At 49.0% G+C, this 13918-nt stretch overlaps 1 protein-coding gene across 2 annotated transcripts in view; it reads left to right on the forward strand.

Annotated features, from left to right (window-relative positions):
• PKD1 (polycystin 1, transient receptor potential channel interacting) overlaps positions 1–13918 on the forward strand; it is a 138927-nt gene that overhangs the window by 68100 nt on the left and 56909 nt on the right. For both annotated transcript variants that reach the window (XM_073361700.2, XM_073361701.2), the window contains exons 7-14: positions 1008–1222; positions 3695–3810; positions 3895–4021; positions 6297–6571; positions 7140–7889; positions 10070–10201; positions 12089–12264; positions 13121–13254. In XM_073361700.2, the coding sequence (XP_073217801.2) occupies positions 1008–1222; positions 3695–3810; positions 3895–4021; positions 6297–6571; positions 7140–7889; positions 10070–10201; positions 12089–12264; positions 13121–13254 (1925 nt within the window). The remainder of the gene's footprint in view (positions 1–1007; positions 1223–3694; positions 3811–3894; positions 4022–6296; positions 6572–7139; positions 7890–10069; positions 10202–12088; positions 12265–13120; positions 13255–13918) is intronic.

The raw sequence follows: 13918 nt of genomic DNA on the forward strand, positions 1-13918 counted from the left end.
GATGGTACGGTGGTGCAGGGAAGGGGCGACGAGCGATGCTTTCTGTTGTGAGTTAGTATGGAACAAATGCCTTAGCATACGAGCACTATCTTTTGGGTGAGATGTAAAGTGGAAGTTCCTGGGTGCCTTCGACCACTGGAGATCCTACAGGATTTTCCACAAGAGCCAACTCTGGTAGTCAGCCAAAATTCCAAATTGGGCAGTTATATTCCATTGACCTAAAATTATCCTGGCAGTTTCCATTGTATGGGACATTCTTCTTCACTTCCATATCCTAAATTGCTTTGCTCTGCTCTTGTATTCTACCCCAGACATTGCTATGTTTCAGTCGTCAATGATGCATAATCTATATATCATTACATATTTTGGTAGTGCGGAGGAACCCCAGTCGTGGGCCAGGATTTATCATAGTATGGTGTTAAACTCTGCACCAATGCTATTCTCAACTCTAGTGTTACTGGAGAATACTGGAGTAGCTTTTCTTAATGAGAAGTTCCTATAGGTGAAACACGAGGTTTATAAAAGATGCTGACAGATAATGGAAATTCTCCTTTATCTACAGAACCCACGTTCTATTCTGGACATCATCAGGAGGTTCCTAGTGCAGCTCAATGACACATGTGAAGTTTCTACATGGTCCCAGCTTTGTTATATTATTATATGACAGATTCTGGTAGCACACCCATCGCCATGGCATCTGAGCTCCTTATGCGGCAGCTTGCCTTATGAATTAAATGCAGTTATGACTATGGCTTTAACTCATTAGCAGGTCACAATATGGTTTGATACTTAGGAGACTGTCTTTCAAGGATCAGGTCCTTGAAGTAGAATGAGTATCGCAATAATTTAGTAATTTAAAGGGCTCTTTGAATATTGACTGACACATGGATGGAAGCTGTTGTTGTTATGATTATTTTCATTGAGAACCCTGGATGAAGTCTGTCCCAAATCCTTTCAATACTTGTGATTTCCTGAAAAATCTGGCATTCTTTTGCATTGTTTTGAAGGGGCCTTGACGTCTGGATTGGATTCAATGATTTTGCAAGTGCTGGAGCTCAGCAGAGGGGTGAAGGATTTAATCTGGAGAGCTGTCAGAACTGGCTGCCAGGAGAGCCCCATCCATCAAACGCTGACCACTGTGTCCGGATGGGCCCGACGGGCCAGTGTAACACCGACCTGTGCATGGCCAAGCACAGCTACGTGTGCGAGTACAAGCCAAAAGGTGGGCTCTCCCGCTGCCCTGCTCTCAGCAGGCCTTCCACACCTGGGTCCTGGTTGGAGGTGGATGTATTTATCATCAACTACTGGCATCGGTCAGTCCAAAGGGAAGGGCCTCATTGTTTTTCTGGTTAATCGTCATCTTTGTTAGATGGAAGTTGGGAATTTCCAAGCCTCTGACAAATGCTCTGGAAATAAAAGCATGTTCTGTAGAGTCCCCAGAAGGAGGGCAGAATGGACCAAATGCCCTATTTTATTGCCACCTACAATATTTGAGTGTGCACTAGTTTGGAAGCACAGATACCAGGCCTGAGTGCATAGAATAGGTCATTGCTCACTTCAAGTCTGACCTAGTAAGTAGGACAACTCATTAATTTGTAATTCAGACACGACTAGCAGCCCTAGGAGAATAGCCAACTGACTTGCCATAAATTGGTGTTTCTGTTGTGGGTTTTGAAGCAGGAAACTTGCACATTGATGGAGCTGCAGCCCAGCCTGCTAACCCTTCCCGAATGTCTAAAATGTTCTCTAAAAATACGCACATACTAAGTTATCGCCCAAAGACATGGCCTCATATTCTTAATAAAACACACAAAATATATCTTGGAGAAACATGCTCTCAGGCAGTGGTTCTTGAAGTGTTTAGTCCCCATATGTCACAACAAACTCCCTCTCACTGCTGGGAAGTTAGGGAGGAAGACAGAACAAAACATGGCTGTACCATGGTCTTTTTCATTCTTTGTTCTTTTTCTATGTTAACTGCTTGTGCAGCACCCCAACTGACTCAGCCTGGCAAGGGGGGGGGCATTTTACACAGGCATTTCCTATGATTTTATTGGATATTTCTTTCAGTTTGCACATAAATGGCAATAAAAGAACCACGGCAGCACGTCTCAGAGCCAGGGTCAACTGACTCGGGCTCACGGGACTCAGGCTGCGGGGCTAAAAATAGCAGTGTAGACAATTGGGCTCAAGCTGCAGCCCGGGCTTTGAGACCCTCCCTGCTCGCAGGGCCTCAGAGCCCAGGCTCCAGCCCAAACCCCTATGTCTATACTGCTATTTTGAACCCCGCAGCCCCAGCCCGAGTCAGTTGACTCTGAGACTTGCTGCTGCAGGCTTTTTGTGCAGTGTAGACGTACCCTAAGGGGTTAGCTGAATAAGGAAAAGAGGTGGAGATTAAGTGAGGATTAGCTACGCTTCTGGGTCAGCTTTGACCAGCTAAATTGAAGTTAAAAAGGTGGTAAGCTGCATCTACACTAGGAAAAAGTCAGAGTTAGCTAACCTCAACCTCCTTTCCTAATCTAGAAATATCCCAAAAATCTGCTAGCACAGAGGACCCTCTGCCCCATCCCTGACAGTGGTATATCTGTACCCCAGCCTGGGATGAAAAGTAATGCCAGGGTGCACAGGGTTACCTTCTCTGAGCTCACAGGGCCTTCAGGGCTGGTTCAGCTCCTGTCTCGCCTGGAGCCTCCAGCTTTGTGGGCACTGCAGTGAGGCTGCCTTCCTTTCCTGCACCCGCCGTACAACCCGTCTGCTAGAGCTGCAAATGGTTCCTCCATTTGGAGAGCCACGGTCAGGTTCCCTGAAGTTCGTGAACATGTTGGGGAGTGAGGGACAAGCTTTGGGTGTGCCCCCCATGCCAAAGCTGGAATGTGCATTGGCTGCAGGCATAGGCTGGGCACCTGGCCGCCTAAGGTGCCACCTTTCAGGGTGACTCTGAGCGGAGAGTCCACTGCGGGAAGAAGACATCTTAGCAGAAGACCCCACCCTCCTGCAGCATAGGACATCCTCCCGCCTGTGCGATGGGGGTGGTGGTGTAAGAAGCAGACTGGCTGGAAGACAAATTCCTCACCCCAGGGAGAGGGAGTGGAAGACAGAGGGGGATGTTGGGAATAAGAAAGAGAATAAAGATGGGAGGGGACTCAGATAAAGTGTAAAGTAAAGAGATGGGGGGGACTGCTCACTGATACAGTACCTCAATGCCTGCCCTGGTTATGAGCAAGCCTGAGCTAGGTGAGGTTATTTTGATGGAAACCAGGTGGCTTTAGTTGAGTTTTACATGGCGTTTTGGGGGCAGTATTTATATCCAATAATTCAACGCAAACCTTGCGGCGTGAATCCTGTGTGAAGGAAGATGGACAGAGTTTGCAGGATTCCCAGAAGCCGAAGCTGCTGATTGTTGCGCGGCTCTGTCATCGCGCTGGGAACGGTGCAAACATTAATTACACAGGCTGGGAAGGGAATCAAAACCACAGCGTGGAAAGAAAGGTAACTGAATCATAATCGCAGCTGCTTCTCCCCCAGAACTGAGAATCATGTGATTTGAACTGGTCCAAAACCCATTTTGTAATTCCCCCTGTGATGGGTGTTACCGTTCCGATCCGTGATGTGATCTAGTGCGAGCGGGGCCGAGGCACAAACACAGGCCTTGCTGGCTCTCACTGGCTTTGCCTAATGCTTCCCTTGAAAACAGGAATTCTCTTGAACGCCGAAAACTTTTACGTGGGTGACCCTGCGTTTGACACCCCCGGGTCTGTGAGATACGTGACAAGAGAAGCATCGCTGCCGGCTCCATTGGACACTGTGGAGGTAAGAAGGGCTCACATCCTAGCCCCATGGAGGGAGCTCCGTGAGCAGTGCAGCAAGGTGAAGGCCTTGGGTTTTGTTTTCCAGACGATGGTGTTCCCCAGTTTGGAGTTTCAGCAGGAAGCATTTTTAACGGCCCTTGAGTTTGTGACTCAAGAACTGCAGCGGTCTATTCATGTGAGGTTTCAGGTGCACAGACCAGCACACAGAGAAGGTACAACATCTCCTCTCTTTCCCTGACTCCAAGTTCTTTTAAAGGTGACCCACACTGGGTTTGTGGCCTTTCCTCTTCTTTTGAAAGGAGGCCTGAGAGAGGCTTTATGGTTATTTTTTTTAATCTTGAGAAGTCTCAGGTGAGGTCTCATTTTCCCTGGTTTTGCTGGGGGATGTCCTGGGGGCATCTCAGTGCATGTGTATTGTGAGCTCTCGCCCTTCAATTGGAGGGTTGAATCTTTAACACAGTTGCCTGTTCCGCAAAATCTGTGTTGGACATTGGCATTAAACTGACAGAACAAAGACCCTTCCCCTCACCATGGCTACGACTTCCCACCTCTTTGCTTTTGGGATGCCGGTGGCATCACTCGCTCTCTGGTCCCATGGTGGTTAGGACCTGAGTTTCTGAAGTAGACATTAAGTGAGAAACCTCCCCACTCCTCACTCAACAACCAATGGAGCCACTCCGGCCTTCTCTCCAAACCACAGAGCAGCAAAAAATGGGCCAAGCCCCCAGAGCTCTCAAGCCTCCTGTCCTGGAAGGGAGGCTCCCGCTATTGAATGAGAGGAGGCACTCTAGACCATGCCTCAATGGTTAGATCCCTGGAGGACTGAAGCTCTCAATTATGGAGACCCCCCAGGAGTCCTCCAGGACTCTAACCATAGAGATCCTGCCTCCAGGATAGCCCCCAACCCACATGACACAGAGCTAGGGATAGAGCAGTGGGCAATGTGAGGGAGAGACAGACACACTCTATGGCTATGGGCTGGTTGTGTGGGGAATATTCTTCTCCGAGAGTCTAGCGTTAGTGTGTATGTTGGGAGGGGCAGGGGGAAACTTGAGGAGAGGTGAGGAGAAGCTGGGGAGTCAAGGGGGGAGTGGAACCAGGACAGCGAGGGGGAAGATGGAACCAGTCAGAGGAAGGGGATAGGTGGGGAAAAACAAGGAAGGATTTGTGGTGGAGAAGGAGTCACAGAGGAAGTATCTTTGGATGGTGAACAGAAAAGGGGATTTATGCAAAAGAGATAATGGCTATTCATCAACTATATAAGTCAGGGCATTACGTCATTAGCATACAGTCTGCAGCTTTCGGGACCTACCCCCGGAACAGGTGTGGCACAAGCCCATTTGCTTTCCTCTTTAATATCCAGGTGGCTCACTGGATTATTCAGAATGCACCACTTCTTGTAAGCTCCAGAGGGAAACAAAGCTGATTCCCAGACCAAAACACACAACAGCATTGGGAAAGGCCTAGAGTGCTGTGCAAATCCCCTTTCTGCACATTCTCCTTGTGTCTGCCTCACAAATGGCCAGCACTCTTTGGACAAGACTCCTCTGTAGCGCCCAGGTGCTTTAATGCTGGGGCAGTTTGTAGGGGAATTACTCCGTGGCTGCTGGCATGAAAAGAGATGCTGCGAATTCCGCAGAGCCAGTTCATACAGTAACTATGGAAACTGCACCGAAGTTGCCCTGACTTTCACCAGGTCTGCATCTGGTCCAAGGCTGAAGCTGTAGGATGATATTTCTTATAATAGATTCCAAAGGCTTCCTTAAGGAATTGTCGCATGTCATGAAGTATGAAGACTAACCAGATCTTGGATGGAAATGAATTCACCTTCTGTCTGCATTATTTCTTTCTACTTGAGAATGCAGAAAATGTCACACTGTGATGGATTGTGCTCCATCTAGTCCCAAAAGTTAATGGGAGAAAATTTCTTCCTGACTGTGAAACACGACAATACGGCATACTTATAATTTTGGTTGAAGAGGGATGAACAATATGGTCTAACAGGCCTTTTCCATGAGTCTCAGTGCAACTGTGCCAAAGTCACAATTTTTGTGGGAATTAATTTTCCCACAAGAGGGTTTGATGCAGTCACACAGTCCACAGTTGTGAAAAAAAATATTTTGACATTGGAAAATTGATATTCTGACGTCTAAGTGCTAACTTGTGAAAACTAACAATGCATTTTCAACGTCAAAGCCAGCTCTGCTTAAAAGAATGGGTCTGCTTTTGCTTGGAAATAGTTCTAAAATTGGAAAAGGGACCATTATTTCCCTCTGAACTGTGCAATCTTAATGAAATTTTCCACTAACATGGTCAATTTTTGGCCCAAAGAGCACATGCAGTTGACTGAGATTTTTCACTTTTCAAATTCATGGAAAAATGTGAGAAAGCCTTGAATTTGGAGTGTTTGGGGATTTTATTCTTAATTTAATTCTACACAAGTATGTGCCTGAGCTATCAGATTTGTTCTTTCCTCCCACCTTCCAGGTTACAAGGAGGAAAAAAACGCTACATATCCATTACGCACTTCTCAGGATATTGGGAACTGGACACTACTTGAATGCCCTGCTGGTTTCCAGTGGTGTCACTTGACTAACACATGTTTGTCGCTAAGCAGTTGCTGCAGCCCAGTGGAATGTGCCAATGATTCCATCACCAATAGTACCAACTCCCTTTCTTGGCACAATGAAAGCCAGCTCAGCTATGAACTCCTCAAAGAGTTTCTCTTCACTATACCAGCTAACACCTCTGCTCAGTATCTGGTAAGTGCAAATTAACTGGTATAACCAATGTGTGGACAGGGCTCTTTTCCTTGGGTACTGAACTCTGGGTCCAACCTGTGTGGCAGGTGCTATCCCCATTTTACAGATGGGGAAACTGAGGCACAGAGACGTGAAGTGATTTATTCATGATCACACAACAGGTAAGTGGCAGAATCTGGAATAGAACCCAGGAGCTGTGACTCCCACTTCCTTCCTCTAACCACTCCCCCAGTAATTTGTTGCAACAATAAAGTGGATGGAAGGGTCAGTTTTCAAAGTTTTGAGCAAGATTTTAACAGGACCAGGCTCATTGCATTTAAAAAGAAGGGTGAACTGTAGACTAAAACTGCTGTTTATCTCAGTTTACAGCACATCCAATTCATATCAGCAAAGAGGATAGCATTTTAAGAAAGCTCCCTGAGCTATTGGATTTGCTGTGGTCTTTATCCTGGCTGTAAATCCAATGGTAAACTTTCTCACCCGCCCAAATTCGGGACTGGTAATGGGGATGGTGATGCCTGCTGAGAATTTAAGCCATGGAATCTAAATAATCTCTACCCTTTCACAGGTGATGTTTAAAGGTGAAGACACCTTTGTCAGGCCTAAGGATGTCTTCAGCATCCAGCATGATGCAGCGCCAGGCTTGTTCCTCCAGTGCCGGCCAAGTATAATATCACCTTACAGAATAAACTACTTAAGCACAAATTCTTCTGACTGGGTGCCCAGCCTGTCTGCCAACCTCACCGGTGCAATCTGGAAGAATGACACCGTGTGCTCTCTCAGGGTTCTCTATGCCACAGAACAGGTAATGCCACTTATCAGTCAACACAATCCCGGGCTGGAGCGTCACGGCCTCTACACCGTTAAAGCCACGGTAGACAATGGAGTCTTCAGTGCCAACTTGTCTTGCAGTTTCTGGGTCACTTCTCCGGTGTCAGGTCTCCGTGTCATTTACCCACCTCCTCACAGTGGCAAAGTCTATGTGCCAACTAACCACTCTTCGCTGGTGGTGAAGATATCCTCAGGGGTGAATGCGACAGCAAGCTGGCTTGGCGAGAACAGGACCTTCCCCTTCGAAGGGGCATGCCCGCCAGCCATTGTTCCCCTGACAGCAGACTGCACCAGGGACACCAACGACACCTGGTTCTCAGTGGTCAAGCTGAGTGGCGGTGGGGAGAGCGTGGGCACCATGCTGCTCATGGTGGAAAACTCGGTGAGCTCCCAGAACATCACTGTCAAGGTGAAGGTGGAGGAGCCCATTAGAGGACTCAGAGCGACCCCTGACCCAGAAACCAGAGTCTTGCTAAACACCCGGGTGGTGAGTCATTGCACTATTGTTAAAGTATTAATAATGTTTTCATTGCAGCCTTTAATGTGAATGCTTTGGGTTTGGGAAACAGCCCAGATGTAAACAAGGTGAATCACAGCTACACCTCCATGCGATCTGCCCCATTTTATGCATGTCAGATAGGGCCTTTGATCCCCTGGCAAACTGCCAACCCCACTCCTCACTGGGGAAGATGCAGATGCCCCTGAATTGGGTGTATAACTTAGCAGTACACATCCTGATGTCAACCTTAAATACCCCAGCATTAGGGTAGGAGAATGTTACCGTGATAGGAGAATGTTAGCTCCGCGTTTCTTTCCTTGCTCCCATAAATTGCCCAAGTGACCGGGTGCATTGTGGAAGGTCAGGGTTCATGTTCCTTTGACTTTCTTTTGAAGTTCTGATTTGCTATCACAAATACTGTCCACCTGCCAGCTGGAGCTCTACATACTTTCTTTGTCCACCAAAGTCTTGTAATTATCCTGGTGTCTTCAGTCCTTTGCTCCACTTCTCTTTCCCCACTGCAAAGTTAAACCCCGCTCAGAGGCTGTTTGGTAACTACCCATTGGATCTGTCCAATGCTCTGTTTTAATCTTTGGCTGCGTAATGGCAGAAAATATGCACGCCTGCAGTGCCTTTCAGTCTCACCTTCACCAGCTGGTCTCTGCAGCTGTTGGGTTAAGAAGTCTGATTGTGCTAATGAGACATGATATAGAGGAACAGGAATCCAACCCCGGCCTGCCAAGTGCAACTGGATCTGTTTAGGCTTTGGGTCAGGTATTTCCTAGTGAAAAGGGTCACGGGTTCAGTGCAGCGAAGCAGCCAAAGGGTGGCAGGAAGGAAGCATGGTCTTGTGAACAGATCTCCAGGGAAGAGGGCTGGTCAGGAGACCTGGGTTCTGGTCCCACCTGTGCCATTGACTAGCTCAGTGAAGCATCAGTCTCTCACTGCCTGAATTTCCCCATCTGTACAAGGAGGCTAAAGATGCTCACCCACCTCTGCAAATTGCGCTGCAGTCTATTGTTTGAAAAGTGCTCATTACTATTATCTGGAAAACCAGGTTTTCTAGAACATCCCATTAAGTGGGACTCTTTTCCTTTTTAAGGCATGATAGCAGAGGGGAAGAGTCGACAGCAAAATAGTTTAGACTGTGAATTCTTTGGGGCAAGGCCCTGGTCTGCTTACTGTATGTGTTGTAAGAGCCATGCTTACCTAAGGAGCTGTAGGCCGGGATTTCAGCAGAATTTAGCCCCTCAACTCCCACTGACTTTTAGTGGGATTAGGGTACATCCCTCCTGAAACCCCTTTGAAAGTCCCAGGCATAAGACTAATTTTAGGAAAGGCTACTTTGAAATTACCTTGAAAGGAAACCCAACAATAGTTACAGTGTTGTTGTTATCCCTGCAGCTGAGAGTCTCCGAGTTTCTCCGCCTCTCTCTCACTTCTCTATTTGGACACTTGTACATTTGTTTGAACTAGCGGCAATAAACAAGACTTCAGGCTCCCCCAGTGCCGACCAGAAGCTGGAGAGAGAAAGATATCTGACCACCTGAGGAGGGGATATTAGCTTGGACTATGAAAGAGCTAAAGGGACTCAAAGTTAAAACCTCCTATTTACTTTCCATTCAGACTAAAAACGGAATCCCCCAAAATACAGTAACTAAAAGGCAGAGTCTAAAGGATGCAGAAACCGTTTCTTGTCCTAGCAGCAGCTGTCAGTGAATCTTGAGCTAGCCTGTAAGATCGAATCTTTTCCATCTCCAGTTCAGCTGGGACGTGCTGTGCAGGCTTCTCATGCCCTAGTGCAGAGGTTCTCAACCAGGGGCCTGCAGCCCCCTGGGGGACCATGGCAGGTTTCAGGGGGGTCCCTCAAAATAACCCAGGAAACAGAGTCGGCCTTAGATGCGCTGGGGCCCAGGGCAGAAAGCTCAAGCCTGAGCCCCACAGTGTGGGGCTGAAGCCTGAGCAACTTACCTTCGTGAGGCCCAGGGCAGTTGCCCCGCTTGCTACCCCCTAACGCCAGCTCTGGCTTTTAATCTCCTGGAGAAGCAGGAAAAGAATTGCTATGGCACAGGGCGGCCGCGGAGTTTTTAGAGCATGCTGAGGGGAGCTCAGAAAGAAAAAGGTTGCGACCCCCCTGGTCTAGCGTAAAGTGTCCTCGTACCTTTCAGAGCTATGTCCCTGTGATGGAGGCCGGGTCAGATGTGACTTTCAGATGGACGGTAGACGACAAGCCATCTTTCACTTTTTACAACGTCGTCTTCAACGTTATCTACCAAAGCCCAGCTGTGTACAAGCTCTCGGTAAGCCAAGGCCTCTCCCGCGGCACCATTTCAGGTCTGCTTGTCCATTGGGTTCCACCAGCTGAAAAGGAAAAGCAGCAGTCTGACACATAGGCAGAGATTTCTGCCAACGCCCTGCCCGAGCCGCGAGCCAGTGGGTAACGCAGGCTGTGCACTGCAGCTGCCTGAAGAGGTTTTCGCTGCGCTTGCAAAGCTGCTTAGTCTTTAGTTTTGCTCTGTGCTTCTCTTGCAAAGAAAGATGGTGAGAGCTTCCTCTTGTGTTCTCCACTCCACTGCTCTCTCGTCTCTTCCCCCTCCCTCTCCCCTCTCCTTCATTCTTCATTCCCCCTCTTCTGCTCATTGCTTCCCCGCCTTCTCCTTTTCTCTTCCTTTGTCCCGATTATCTCCAGGTCTCTCCTCTGCCCATTTCCTTCCTCCCCTCCTGTCCGTTCTCCTCCCGTGTTGCTTTGCGCCTCTCTCTCAGTTTTCACAGTTCATCTTGGTCCCCTTTTCTGATTGTTCCTCTCTTTCTTCTCAGCCCTCCACCCAGCTTTGCCCCAGGCCCTCCGCTCTCCTCCATCCCTGCCTTGTCTCACTAGAAGTGCTGAAGCCGCACTTTTCACATTGCGTCCTGCACCCTCTGTCATGAGCTACTCACCTGCCCCTAAGGAAGCTGCTGCTTCTCCATCAGTGGCTATGATGGCTGGAGGCAGCTTGTTAGCGACAAGGCTCAGACAGAGTCAGCGAATGAACGACTGGTAAATTCAGGGCTGGAAGAGTCTCCTGGGTCTTGTGCACTTGTTGAGGTCCAGGGCACCAGGGCGGAGATTCCTCTCCCTGACTCCAGACGCCAGTTCCACCTTGAACAGACCTAGGAGTGAAGCCATGACAGCTTCACAGGGGAGATTATCCACTGGTTTGTGACTTGGGGGTCATGGTGCCTTCCAGTTCCGACAGCCTATTACCCTGGCTTTCTGCCTCCCTTTCCTTTTGTTACTCTCCCTGCCTCATTCACACTTATTTGCCAGCTCTCCCCTGAGTGGCACTGGCCCTGTCCTTTCCCTCTCCCCAGTCCCTTTCAGTGTTTTCCTCTGGACTCTCTCTGGTTTATTGGAGCCTGTCACGGGGGCACTCACCACTAGGAGCGCCTCCTCCTGGCTGCTCTGGGGATTAGCTCCTTCCAGGCCTGGGGTCCCCTTCTGCTGCTTGCTGCATGCCCTACTGCACTCAGTCTCTGCGACTGGGTGCTTGTTCTTCGTGACTTGGCTTTCCAACCAGGTCACTATATGCGTTTCCCACTTCTAGGGTATCAAAGTCTTTCTAAGTCTCTGTTCACGCCAGCTGTCTCAGGCAGTCTGCCCACTCACTGCCCCATGGTGCCACTCCCTCAGGGGCTGGCCGGGGAACCCAGGCCCGCCCTCTGCTCTGGGTTCCGGCTCAGGGGCCTTCTCCTCAGCAGCCAAGGTCTGGCCTCTCCCACCCCTTGCTGCTTTTCCCCTGAGTCTTTCCTACCTTTCTGGTTCTCCCTCCCAAATTCCCTTCTCCCAGGAAGTAACTGTAGACTTCCCTTTATAGTCCCAACCACACCTCCCTTCCCCCCAAAGCCTTCCCCCTGTTGCTAGTCCCTTGGCTTTATGTAAGCCCCGCCTGTTCCCTCACAGATGAACTTGCTTCCAATTAGTGGCCTCCTCCTCACCTAAATCTCTCCCCTGTTTGCCACTTAATTGGCTGATTGGGCCCACTTGGCCTAATTCAGCTCTCTCAGGGCCCGTTTGGGGAGACACCACATCCCAGTGTCCCTTTAGCACAGTGAAACCCAGATCCCTCCTTGGTGCTATACTCCCAGGAGTGGGGAGCGTGGTGAGGTGACCTCAGAGCTCTTCCATTTGTCCTGCCCGTCCCTAACAGCTCACCGCGTCCAATCATGTCAGCAATGTCACAGTTGATTACAACGTCACGGTGGAGAAGATGCATAGGATGAAGGACCTGACCGTGTCCGAGATCCCACTGGTCCTCCCTCAGAACACGACCGTGGAGCTTACCGCCAGAGTACAGATCGACTCAGCTGTGGACGCTGCCTTCTTGTGAGTCCTCTGCAAGTTGCCCAAACTTAGGGTCTCACCGTGCACAGCTCAGGGGCTTTGCCGTGGCTGATTCTCACCTGAGGGCCAATAGATTTCAAATGGGTATTAGGCCTAATTCGCAGGGTCTGGCTTCTTCTTTCCTCAGCGCTCATTCAAGGCAAATTCCTATTGAATTCCCTGAGTAAGACCTTTGCTAGGTGATCCTTTGTTTGGCTCTGTCTTCGTTCCTCACCTGCTCAGAAGAGAATCATCACAGAACTCCCTGTGCAGTGTCTCTCCTCTCCTATGGGATATGTTTTGGCACCAGGGAAGGGCATGCTGGTATTTGTAATGCCAGGTTTTTGGAACAGGAGCCGAGTGGTGGTTAACTGGAGCAGGACTGAGTAATCTTGGTAAAGAAATCTAAACACAGTGGTACCAGAACAACAAAATCTGGTATTTACACAGAGACTGATTTTCAGAGGGGCTTAGTATCCCAGCATCCCCACTGGGTTCAGCCGGGGTAGTAGGTGCTCACTGTTTCTGGAGGTCAGTCCCATAATGCCTTTCTTCCGCAACACTTGCTATTTGGCTGTTTAGAAGTGACTCCTTCCCTTTCTCTAACTGCCACCATACTCCCGTCACCAAGGCACTGCGATGGAATTAGAACAGCTCGCCTTGTGAGACTCAGCAGCACCCTTTGCGGTAGCTCCCTTGGTAACCACAGTGTTGTGACTGTAACAGAACACTGGGAATGGCACTGGGGGTGCTTACGGGATTCCAGGCGGGATCCTAAGATGCTCCAAAAGCAGTTTCCGTTTCACTATGTAACGACCAGCTCATGGCCTGCATGTCTGATCTGCTTTCCTCTCCTCAGGTGGGATTTTGGAGATGGTGGTCATGAAATGTACCAGTTTAAACCCCCATATAATGAGTCTTTCCTCATTCCTGATCCCAGCATCCATCAGGTTGTGATTGAGCACAACGTATCCTACACCTATCAAGTACCAGGTAAGCTCTGTTTGCGTATCCTGGGCAAAAAGGGCTCATGCAGTTTTATTGCACTGGGGTTACAGGGATCAAAAGCTTCAGAAAGTCCTAGCACTTCCACACTAGAGAATGATTCAGAGGCCTGCGTGTATCATTAGGCTCTTTCTTGATTAATCTCCCTCCACTGTTGGTGCTGCTGGTCACTGGCAGTAATAAACAACAGATGAAGCCCTGGCAGAATGAGCGTCAAGGAAGGTGCTGATGAAGACAGGCGGTGGGACTGGATGATCAGACATCATCTCTGACTGTGAGAACCTGTTCACAGCTTAATTTCTCCTCTGGATCGCTGGTTCAAATCTAGCCAGACTGGAAGTGAGCAGAAAGTGTCACCATCCAATAATCTCACTGGATGTGTGTTCACATCATAGAAACTACCCTCATTGGCACAAGCAGATTTCCTTTTTGGCAGTCTCAGGAGAGAGGCCAATAGCAGACTGGCCCGTGGAGACTGAACTTCCCTCACGTCCTGGGTTTGGGTCAGGGGTGAGGCACAGGCAGAAGCAGCATGCATGGCCGCTGCCCTGTCCATCCACTATTATGTGGATGAACAGGAAAAGAATCAGCCTCCAGAAATGCCAGGCTGGCTTCTTATATAGGCAGGCTAGCCACACATGCCCATCCCATT

Source organism: Lepidochelys kempii, chromosome 10, assembly GCF_965140285.1.
Source record: "Lepidochelys kempii isolate rLepKem1 chromosome 10, rLepKem1.hap1, whole genome shotgun sequence".
NCBI classification, from domain to species: domain Eukaryota; kingdom Metazoa; phylum Chordata; order Testudines; family Cheloniidae; genus Lepidochelys; species Lepidochelys kempii.